Source organism: Notolepis coatsorum, assembly GCF_963971535.1.
Source record: "Notolepis coatsorum genome assembly, chromosome: 12".
Taxonomy (NCBI): Eukaryota; Metazoa; Chordata; class Actinopteri; order Aulopiformes; family Paralepididae; genus Notolepis; species Notolepis coatsorum.
The window spans coordinates 5,299,479-5,311,978 of record NC_140176.1 but is presented as its reverse complement, the minus strand read 5'-3'; the positions used below and the strand labels follow the sequence as shown (position 1 = coordinate 5,311,978).

Below are 12,500 nucleotides of genomic sequence, written 5' to 3'. Positions count from 1 at the left end.
TGAGAGGGAGACAGAGTAGAGGAGACACAGGAGAGAAGGTTCTTTATTGAGACAGTAGGAAGGCTGAGAGGGAGACAGAGTAGAGGAGACACACGAGAGAAGGTTCTTTATTGAGACAGTAGAAAGGCTGAGAGGGAGACAGAGTAGGGGAGACACAGGAGAGAAGGTTCTTTATTGAGACAGTAGGAAGGCTGAGAGGGAGACAGAGTAGAGGAGACACAGGAGAGAAGGTTCTTTATTGAGACAGTAGGAAGGCTGAGAGGGAGACAGAGTAGAGGAGACACAGGAGAGAAGGTTCTTTATTGAGACAGTAGGAAGGCTGAGAGGGAGACACGGGAGAGAATGTCTAGAAAGAGTAGATTTTTGCATGCATTTCATTTTTCTTTTGTTGTACATTGGATAAAAGGTTGACTTGTATTGTTTATTTATTCATTTTATAAGGTGCACGTGTAAAAAAAATTACTAAAGTGAACACCTTAGAATAGTAATAAGCAAATGTTTGAGGCCTAGACCATTTCCTGCTTGCTGCCAAGAGACAGGCTGAGACAAAATGAAAATGAGAAGCTCTCGCTCAGAGACATCACTCATGTACAGAGAGAGAGAGAGAGAGAGACAGTTAGGAGGAATGTAGTGACTCCTTGTCAACATGGATATTATGTTTCGGCCTCTCGTCCCCATGAAAACGATGGAAAACAAAGTTTTAGGTAACTGAAAATGGAGCTTTAAAAAAAAAAAAAATGCCTGCCAGAGTGAATATTCTTAAAGAAGAAGCAGGAAGTAGGAGTTGCAGGTTCTGAGCTGGCTTGGCTGTCATCCTCCCTCAACGACCACTCCTGTCATCAAGTGTCACGGAGAGGAACCCTATCTACCCGCCCCCTACAGACAGGTGTCCCCCAGGGCTCCATCCATGGATCCCTCCCCTTCTCGCCCTATGCCAAATCGTTGGGTAACATTATCACATCTCATGCCTTCTCATACCACTGCTATGCTGGTGGTGACACTCGACTCTTGCTCTCCTTTCCTCCCTCAGACACCTAAGTCTCTGAACGGATCTCGGCCTGTCCAACACTTTCACCGGGATGATGAACAACCACCTCAAACTAAACCTGAGCAAAAACGGAGCTTCTTCCCTCGCTGGCTGGATCCTCCCCACTGTTAGATCCTGATCAATCTGGCCAGTATCACGTCTTCGTCTGTTTGGCTCTCCATCCAATTCCTCTGCGTTGTGTCATTTTAATGGTCCTGACGTCTCCGATACTGGTTGATTAAATCCTTATCTCTCCCCGTTAGTACAATCCGCAAACCATAATAATTCTCCACCTCCGTAAGAATTCGACACTTCGACAACGTGAAATACCTTACAAGGAGAAGCGTGGTTTATTTGATAAACAGAAACCTCAGCTCAGATGTTAACAGATTGTATTGTCCTTGAAGAGTCTATTCTAATGATCTTTCCATGATGTTCAGTCTATCGTCCCCCCCCAATCTATACATCACATACATTGAATAAACCCCGTTTTCTCTCACCACCGACTGACCTCGATCATCATGAAGAACGAAGCCGCGACTCCATCCCCAACCACCAGCGTCAGCTAAATGACTAAATGTATAGACCTGTTCGCCGATGACGTCATGATGACAAATATGGGTGCGCAGACCCGAAGCAGAAAGGAACGTAATCCTGGTCAGAACAACGGGGCAGACTACAATATATTTGCATTTGTTAGCCATGCTAGCGATCTAAACAGTCAATCCAGGCCAAAGCTAGATGTGTAAAAGGTGAAAGACTCACAGCCGTGCTGATTTGGCAAAATTACATCCAGCCGTTTTCGTTTGGAACAACTTTTAGTCAGGGGAGTGTCATGGTTTCTCCATAGAGCTCCATTATACTTTTAGTCAGGGGAGTGTCATGGTTTCTCCATAGAGCTCCATTATACTTTTAGTCAGGGGAGTGTCATGGTTTCTCCATAGAGCTCCATTATACTTTTAGTCAGGGGAGTGTCATGGTTTCTCCATAGAGCTCCATTATACTGTTAGTCAGGGGAGTGTCATGGTTTCTCCATAGAGCTCCATTATACTTTTAGTCAGGGGAGTGTCATGGTTTCTCCATAGAGCTCCATTATACTGTTAGTCAGGGGAGTGTCCTGGTTTCTCCATAGAGCTCCATTATACTTTTAGTCAGGGGAGTGTCATGGTTTCTCCATAGAGCTCCATTATACTTTTAGTCAGGGGAGTGCCATGGTTTCTCCATAGAGCTCCATTATACTTTTAGGCTATGGTTAGACTAGTGTATTCCTGGTGTTTTTTTATACGTTTTTGACGACGTTTGATGTCCTATCTACACAGAAATGCGTTTTTTGGCGTTTTTTTGTGGATACGGCTGAAACGCAAAATTGTGTTTGCGTTTGGAGATACGCAAAAAAAACGCTTCGACAACAGCGTGTAGTCAGCACGGAGCAGTTGTTGCGAAAACGCCCATGCGCAGTAGATACCATCTGCGTGCCCTTCCGGTGACAACAGTGTGTGTGTTTGGGACAGAGCTCCGTGTCCCAAATAGCATCAGCTACCATGTGTTGTCAAGTTATTGTTATAAGGACCCCAGTCCAAGCTACAACAGTCTGCATTCCCTTAACAATTGTTTGTATTGAGCCGTATTGTATTGTACCCATATGCAATATGTTAAATAAAGTTTACATCCATTCATTCTGCTAGCATTACCGATTGCATGAGCAGCTGGCTAACGTGAGCTATCAGGATTCAGACCCTGTTAGCTCAGAGTTCCTCTTTCAACTTAACAAGCATTAAACAAAATGGCCCAGTCATCTATTCACCTTTGTTTAATACACACAGCGTTGTCTCTAATGTTATCTAACTACTGATAGCTCGCGATATCATCAGTTTTGGTGCTAAGTAGCGTGAGCTAACGTTAGCTTCTAGCCACAATGCTATATTGTTATAATGGCATACTCCATTGACGTTAGCATGCAGCTAACAATGCTACCGATCGTTTTTTAGACTAAACTATCCGCTCTTGGTGGTCACTTGTGTTGATGTTAGTTTTGTTTCATCAACAAATGACAGGCAGAACACACAGTGAATGTATCCGTTTTGTTTATTGCACTTTTATTAGGCTTTGCTGAAAAATTATTGCTGCATTGAGTAAGATGGTGGCGCGGCATAGGCGCCTGCCTTATTGACATTTTCTTTGCTGGAGCTTCCACCAGGAAGTGTATTGGCACATTCGTTCTGATTGGTTAAAATTGCCTTCATGTTTGCCACCTACTGCCACCTACTGCTTTGGCAGTGTACTACATCAGTGTGCTCGGCTGACAAAAACGGAAAAAAAAACGAAAGTGTGACTCGAGGCGCATGACGTCGCGGCGATACGCGGCGATACGTATAAGAAAACAATACGAAATGATACGAAAGGTGTAACCGCAGCCTTAGTCAGGGGAGTGTCATGGTTTCTCCATAGAGCTCCACTATACTGTTAGTCAGGGGAGTGTCATGGTTTCTCCATAGAGCTCCATTATACTTTTAGTCAGGGGAGTGTCATGGTTTCTCCATAGAGCCCATTATACTTTTAGTCAGGGGAGTGTCATGGTTTCTCCATAGAGCTCCATTATACCGTTAGTCAGGGGAGTGTCATGGTTTCTCCATAGAGCTCCATTATACCGTTAGTCAGGGGAGTGTCATGGTTTCTCCATAGAGCTCCATTATACTGTTAGTCAGGGGAGTGTCATGGTTTCTCCATAGAGCTCCATTATACTGTTAGTCAGGGGAGTGTCATGGTTTCTCCATAGAGCTCCATTATACTGTTAGTCAGGGGAGTGTCATGGTTTCTCCATAGAGCTCCATTATACTTTTAGTCAGGGGAGTGTCATGGTTTCTCCATAGAGCTCCATTATACTGTTAGTCAGGGGAGTGTCATGGTTTCTCCATAGAGCCCCGTTCTACTTTTATTGGCGCAGCAGCTCGCGCAGGTCCGAGGCAACTTAGTCACGTGACTCAGTTGGTATCGCTGATTGGCTCGAACACGGTATGTTTGTAAACAGCGAACGGGTCTATATGGTTCCACTTATTCAATTTCTCTGTAATTTGACCGACAGACAAAAAAAACATCATCTCCTTGGTAGCCAGGTTAGTTGACAAAGACACAGACACACACACACACACACACACACACACACGCACACGCACACGCACACGCACACACGCACCTGAATAACTAAATATCTGGACGGGTCTCCGGCCATCTTGGAGAACTCTGCTATCAGCTCCCTGAACCTGGGTCTGCTGTCTGCATCGATCATCCAACCTGGAGACAGAGAGACAGAGAGAATCTGAACCTGGGTCTGCTGTCTGCATCGATCATCCAACCTGGAGACAGAGAGACAGAGAGAATCTGAACCTGGGTCTGCTGTCTGCATCGATCATCCAACCTGGAGACAGAGAGACAGAGAGAATCTGAACCTGGGTCTGCTGTCTGCATCGATCATCCAACCTGGAGACAGAGAGACAGAGAGAATCTGAACCTGGGTCTGCTGTCTGCATCGATCATCCAACCTGGAGACAGAGAGACAGAGAGAATCTGAACCTGGGTCTGCTGTCTGCATCGATCATCCAACCTGGAGACAGAGAGACAGAGAGAATCTGAACCTGGGTCTGCTGCTGTCTGCATCGATCATCCAACCTGGAGACAGAGAGACAGAGAGAATCTGAACCTGGGTCTGCTGTCTGCATCGATCATCCAACCTGGAGACAGAGAGACAGAGAGAATCTGAACCTGGGTCTGCTGTCTGCATCGATCATCCAACCTGGAGACAGAGAGACAGAGAGAATCTGAACCTGGGTCTGCTGTCTGCATCGATCATCCAACCTGGAGACAGAGAGACAGAGAGAATCTGAACCTGGGTCTGCTGCTGTCTGCATCGATCATCCAACCTGGAGACAGAGAGACAGAGAGAATATCAACTAATTACAATGTTACCGATCACTAAATAAAGAATATACAGTACTTTAGCACAGTATCTGGTTATTATTAAATGCCCCAAACAGAGACGCGCCATAACAATGTGCAGACTCAGTGAACATAGACTAGTGATGCAAGGAGGAATTAAAGGGGTATTTCACTTCAGTAGAGCTTTGGGTTTCAGCGGTCTCACCTCTATGTAAAGTCATCACAAGTAAGACCACTGCTGTCCCTGTCGCGTCTATGCTTTAAGCAAGTGGCTTGTCCTTCCGCGTTCCCGTTTTGCGCTCTGATTGGCCACGCACGTTTCTGGTCATGTGATATGTGCGCCAATCGTGGGACGGCAAGTTCTGCGCCTATTTCCGGGTCTAACAGCCTGCAAACTACCTAACGCCTAGTTTATCACTGGTTAAGCTTATAGGCGACTCTTTCGCAGTTGGTTAAGGTTAGAGTTTGGAATCAGGGCAGGCGTTCTATCGCCCTGCTCTAAGACAAACTCTAACCGTAGCCAACTTCGAAAGAGCGCCTACGCTTAACCGTCCAAAAACTTGCCGTCCCACGATTGGCGCACATGTCACATGACCAGAAACGTGCGTGGCCAATCAGAGCGCAAAACGGGAACGCGGAAGGACAAGCCACTTGCTTGTTGTCATCTGCTGTCAACACCACCAGACTTCCCACGTCCTTTTGGGGACCTAGTCGTGTAAATGTTATATAAATGCAGCCATTTACCATTTACTTCTGAAGTATAACTATATATATAACTACTGCTGTTAAGATGTCAATAAAGCAGACAATTCTGAGTCAAATGTATGTGTTTGTTTTGGCATTTAATGTGTCTTTGCAGATGTATTTCCTTATTTCCAGATCTGGTCAATTTGTTGTAGGAAAACGGCAACATGAGCTAAAAAAAAAACAAGTGCCTTTGACTCAGAACAATATATTATACTGAATAATATTGCTGTATAGTTTGGTTATACTTCAGAAGTATGATAATTAGAACATGGTCCTCAAAATGAATGGAAGTGAATGAGGAGCCTGCCACCTGGTGGTGTTGACCGCAGCCGACAGGGGCAGCAGTGGTCACCAGCAGATCACTTTACATAGAGGTAAGTCCTACTAAAGGGAAATGTCCCTTTAATGGAAGCCCAGAGAGGAGAGGAGATGTAAACAGTGTGAATCAGGAGACTCTCTCCTACATGTACAGACCGACCTCTCACAAACACATTCTTATGAAAGATAAATCAAGTGATGAACTTGTAAACTATGTTTAGGGGAGGGGCCAGAATCCCTTTAGGGGAGGGGCCAGAATCCCCAGAGCTTGCAGGCAGCACTAGATGTAACAGCCTGTCTTCAAGAGAAAACAATAACACTGTAACATAGTAACACTCAGATCAGTTCCACAATATTCTAACAACTGTAATTGTATTTATTTATTTATATATATATATATATCTTTACATCTATCTCAGTGTTAATTTTGGTAGCTGATTTTGATTTAGTCTTAGTCTTTTGACTAAAGTGCATTACAGTAACATTTCATCAAGCACACAGATGATTTTAGATGTGTTTCACTCCTAACATGTTCTTCTGAAGCAGGGGCGTCGTTTTGGTATGGCAAGGTATGGCACTCGCCATACCTTGACAAATTTATTAAAAAAATTTTTTATTTTTATTTTAAAAGATTTATGCCGGGCGGCTGAGTGGCGCAGTGGGCAAGGCGCCCGCCACTAACGCAGGAGATGCTGGTATCGAGCCCAGCTCTCGGCGTTGCTACCGGCTTGGCCGGCCGTCATACTAACACAATTGGCAGTGTTAGAGGGTGGGAAAGCCGGTGGGTGGGGATTGGACGTTGTGGACAGCGACTCCTACAGGTCGGTTGGGTGACGCCGGTGCGGCGGAAACAGGAAGTGACGGGGGCAGCGTGAGCCTCCCACGCGTTACTCCTCGCCACTGAGAGTCCGTGCTGTCTGGTGAAAAGATGCGGCAGGCTGCCTCCTCGTGTACCGGAGGGGACACGTGATGCAAGGCTTCTATCCTCACTACAGCCGACCAGTGGGAGGCATAGTCTAGCAACGTTCAAGACAGGGGAGGGGAGAATTGGAAATATGAAATTGGGATGGGAGAAAAATTGAAAACGGGGAGAAAAAGTGGATAAAAAAAAGAAAAAAAAATGTATGCCGCCAAAAAGAAAAAAAAGGAAAATGGACATATGGACGTTTTTTTGTTAAAGGGCAGCAGAGACAAGTGATACAGGGACACAGGTAAGGTGGCTTAGTGATTATAACAGTGCAGTTCAGCATTCAGTAACCCATACTTTTTGTGAACGTGTTTTTGATAGTTACATTATGTTGAACACCTCAAAACCGTACCTAAGGAAAATTGGCTCAATTGCAAGAAAAATTATTCGTATGCAAAATATTGTGGTTCCCTGCTTTAGTCTGTTGACACATTTCTATACTAAATGCTTGTGTGTAGTCCTGTGTCATCATACCTACATGTCATATACGTGAATTGTATAGAAACAACTCACCCAAAAGTGACTATTGCACAACTGATTTGACGAAAGAAATTCACCAAGGGGGGGGGGGGGGGGGGGGAGACCCCCTCCTTGCCATACCTTGGCTTTTACTGAAATGACGCCACTGTTCTGAAGAACTTCCAACTAGAGTCTAAACTGCCTGCATGTAATGGGTGGGCACTAGGACCCTGCAGTCACTGTAGAACCGACGGTGGAATCAAGGTCGAATGAAGTTTGAATGAAGTGTAGTGCAACGACAGAATAGCTCGTCGCTCGCAAGGCCCTCAAGACTCACATCTGCCCGCTCCTTCATGCTTCTTAAAAAATCACTGTTGCCTGAATAAATAACAGCAGGTAGCTACTGAATGAAAGTAAATTATTGAAAAGCCATGTAAATTATTTAAAATGTATTTACCACCTTGATTGCTTGCTATAAAGCAAATGGAAACGCTCTGGGCAAGTGAGTGGATTCTTTCAACATACTATAATCAATCTACAATGTTCTCTGAAGCCTAAATACAATGTTGTATGTAGCTGATGGCTCTTCTTGCTTGTGTTTAGGTCTCTGTGTGTAATACATCACAGAGCTGGAGCTCTCCTCTCCCCTCCTCTTCTCTTCTCTTCTTCTCTTCTCTCCTCTCCTCCCTGTCGCTTCGCTTCTCTCCTCTTCTCTTCTCTTCTCTTCTCTTCTCTCCTCTCCCCTCCTCTCCCCTTCTCTCCTCTCCTGTCCTCTCCTCTCCCCTCCTCTCCCCTCCTCTCCTCTTCTCTCCTCTCCTCTCCCCTCCCCCTCCTCTCCCCTCCTCTCCTCTCCTCTCCTCTCCTCTCCTCTCCTCTCCTCTCCTCTCCTCTCCTCTCCTCTCCCCTCCCCTCCTCTCCCCTCCTCTCCTCTCCTCCTCTCCCCTCTCCTCTCCTCCCCCATCCTCTTCTCTCCTCTCCTCTCCTCTCCTCTCCCATCCTCTCCTCTCCTCCTCTCCTCTCCTCTCCTCTCCCCTCCCCTCCTCTCCCCTCCCCTCCTCTCCTCTTAGACATTATCGTTTAGTTGTTATTTAGTTGTTAATGGTGATACATTTCATCATAGTTGTTACCAAAAGGTGATTTTTATTTAATTATTGTCTCATCTTCATCATGGAAAAAAGGTTGTTTCTCTCTCTCTCTCTCTCTCTCTCTCTCTCTCTCTCTCTCTCTCTCTCTCTCTCTCTCTCTCTCTCTCTCTCTCTCTCTCTCTCTCTCTCTCTCTCTCTACCTCAGGTGGCTCAGAGTGAGGAGAGGGTCTCTCAAGTTAAACTGTGTCTGGTCCACAGGATGTCTAAACGGGAGGCTCCACGCTACCATGACTGCGTCTGTAGAGGCAGTGCCGTACACGGCTACTCCACCAGAGGGAGCTCCACCAACACTATACCCTTCTAATTTAAAACTTGAATGGGCAAATGTACCTTTTTAATATTATGCAGCAATTTTATGGAACAGACTATCTGAAAATATAAAGCTACTTGCTTCCAGGTTTACCTTCAAGACCTCCTTAAAGAAATTGCTGCAAAACTGTTCTTAATCCTCTTGTTTGTTTTGTATCCGTCCCCTGTATTGGTTTTAAATATTGAACCCCCGCAGGATCATTGTTATTTGGTGAGGTCTCCATTGATGTGAAGTATTGTTTGTGTTTTTATATATTGTATCTTGTTTTATGTTCCCAGCATGCACACACATAGGCACACTTACATTCACTTCACTTCACAAGGACCACAATGGAAACAAGATCTAGGCTTTATTCAATATTCTTTGTATTGTATTGCACAATCCTTGTTTTATTGCTTCAATAAAGACATCAATCTCTCTCTCTCTTTCTCTCTCTCTCTCTCTCTCTCTCTCTCTCTCTCGCTTTCTGACATACTCACACAACATGTGAAATGGATAGGGGCCATACTCTTATTGACATAAGTGTCAAATAATAATTAAGATATTTAAACCATGACATTCTGGATTAGATATCCTAATTATTAAATAACCGTTGACACTTGAGAGTGTGGCGCCCGTCCATCTTACACTTTCAAAACTATTTATTTGTGGTAGCATCTCTGCTAGACTATTTCACTTTGATTAGGTCTGTATAAAGAGATCTCGCTCTCTTTCTCTCTCTCTCTCTCTCTCTCTCTCTCTCTCTCTCTCTCTCTCTCTCTCTCTCTCTCTCTCTCTCTCTCTCTCTACTTACATTTGACCATGATCATGTAGACGTCTATAGTGCAGATGGGTGGTTGAGGGAGTCTGTCTCCTTTCTCCAGGATGGTTGCGATCTCGCTGGCTGGAATCCCATCGTACGGCTTGGAGCCAAACGTCATCAGCTCCCACACGGTCACACCTGAGGTGGCAGAGGCAGCAGCACACACGTTCAAGATTCAAGATTCAAGAGATTTATTAGTCACATACAGACACGAGACATGTAGTGAAATGAAGGTGGCCATGCCCGCCTCGATTGTGCAAAAAAATACAAATAACAATAGAATAAAATAGAATAGATAATAAAATAGGCATGATAAAAAGTACTAAGATGTAGAGTTTTTTGGTACAGGGATTATAGTGGACACCTTGAAGCAGGCAGGGACCACGGACTTGGCCAGGGATAGGTTGAATATAGTGGTAGACACTGGGGCTAGCTGGTTAGCACAGGGCTTAAGTATTCACCCTGTTATACCATCTGGGCATACATCAGAATGGAGAGAGTGAGGAGGAAAGAGTGAGGAGGAGAGAGTGAGGAGGAGAGAGTGAGAGGGAGAGTGAGAGGGATAGAGTGAGAGGGAGAGAAGGAGAGGGAGCGAGTGAGGAGGAGAGAAGGAGAGGGAGAGAGTGAGGAGGAGAGAAGGAGAGGGAGAGAGTGAGAGGGAGAGAGAGTGAGAGGGAGAGTGAGGAGGAGAGAGTGAGAGGGAGAGAGTGAGAGGGAGAGTGAGGCCTGATGATGTCTCTCTTCAGGTTAGCCCTGGCTTGATGATTACCATATAGAATATGTTATATTTACCATATAGAATATGTTATATTTACCATATAGAACATGTTATATTTACCATATAGAATAGGTTATATTTACCATATAGAATATGTTATATTTACCATATAGAATATGTTATATTTACCATATAGAACATGTTATATTTACCATATAGAATATGTTATATTTACCATATAGAATATGTTATATTTACCATATAGAACATGTTATATTTACCATATAGAATATGTTATATTTACCATATAGAATATGTTATATTTACCATATAGAATATGTTGTTATATTTACCATATAGAATATGTTATATTTACCATATAGAATATGTTATATTTACCATATAGAACATGTTATATTTACCATATAGAACATGTTATATTTACTATATTTACCATATAGAACATGTTATATTTACCATATAGAACATGTTATATTTACCATATAGAATATGTTGTTATATTTACCATATAGAATATGTTATATTTACCATATAGAACATGTTATATTTACCATATAGAATAGGTTATATTTACCATATAGAAATATGTTATATTTACCATAGCTCCAGACATCACTCTGGTGGGTGTAGGTCCACTGGAGAATAGACTCCAAGGCCATCCACTTAATAGGAACCTACAATACAGGGAAGGTATACATATATACATATACTATATACAGTATATACACTACAGTACTATATATAAACAGTTACAGTACTATATATAAAACATATAAACTATCTCTCTCACACACACACACAATCAATCAATCAATCAATCAGCCAGTATGTCTATCAAATAGATGATCATTCTTCCTCTCTCCCTCCTTTCTTCCTTCCAGCCTGGTACTCCTTCTCATCTTGTGTCAGTAGCTCCCCCCCCTCCTCCTCCCTCCATCCCTCCTCCTCCCTCCCTCCTCCCCCCCCTCCCCTCCCCCCCCTCACCTTTCCCCCCTCCCCCCTCCCCCCCCCCCTCACCTTTCCCCCCTCAGCGTGGTACTCCTTCTCGTCCTGGTTCAGTAGCTTCGCGAGGCCAAAGTCAGTGATCTTCACATGGTGAGGAGTTTTAACGAGGACGTTACGAGCCGCCAGGTCCCGGTGCACTAGGTGGCGCTCTTCAAGGTAGGCCATGCCCTGGAGACACACACACACACACACACACACACACACACACACACACACACACACACACACACACACACACACACACACACACACACACACACACACACACACACACACACACACACACACACACAGGTTTGTTAGTGAATAAACCAGCTTAGTCCACAGACTGAAGACTGTTTCCCACGGAGACTCAACAGATTGATCTTCATCTTAAATAAGCTGCTTTCAGCCTCATTATCGCAACATCGCAGGATCATTAATACTGTGTTTGTATTAACAGAGGATCAAGGAATCGTCAAAACAATCACACACATCCTCTCTCTCTCGCTCGCACACGCACACACAGACACAGACACACACACCTCTCTCCCACACTTCCTCTCCCTCTCTCTCTCTCTCTCTCTCTCTCATACACTGCTAGAGCAAGGATGGCTTTAGTGTGTGATCTAGAGACAGATCCAAGACCAGAATAGAGCAGACAGAGAGAGAGGGGCAGAGAGAGCGAGGGGGGGGCAGAGGGAGAGAGAGGGGCAGAGAGAAAGAGAGAGAGGCAGAGAGAGAGGGGCAGAGAGAGAGAGGGGGGGGGAGAGATGGGCAGAGAGAGAGAAAGAGGCAGAGAGAAACAGAGAGGGGAGAGAGAGGGGCAGAGAGAGAGGAGCAGAGAGAGAGGGGCAGAGAGGAGAGAGAGGGGGGAGGGGCAGAGAGAGAGAGAGAGAGAGAGAGAGAGAGAGAGAGAGAGAGAGAGAGAGAGAGAGAGAGAGAGAGAGAGAGAGAGAAGGAGAGAGAAACAGAGAGAGAGAGAGAGTTGATTTCTTTTGATTTCTCTGTTTGATTGTTTTGTTTTGTTTGGCTTTGGCAATGTAAACGTATGTTTCCCATGTCAATA

General features: G+C 44.5%; 1 protein-coding gene across 1 annotated transcript in view; it reads right to left on the bottom strand.

Moving 5' to 3' along the window:
* Nucleotides 1-12,500, bottom strand: part of LOC311238616 (melanoma receptor tyrosine-protein kinase-like) — a gene marked incomplete at its 5' end in the record, with an annotated part of 70,785 nt that overhangs the window by 5,198 nt on the left and 53,087 nt on the right. Inside the window, 4 exon segments of the mRNA XM_084326743.1 lie at nt 4,221-4,318; nt 9,700-9,846; nt 11,046-11,121; nt 11,465-11,620. Of these exon segments, the coding sequence (XP_084182869.1) occupies nt 4,221-4,318; nt 9,700-9,846; nt 11,046-11,121; nt 11,465-11,620 (477 nt within the window).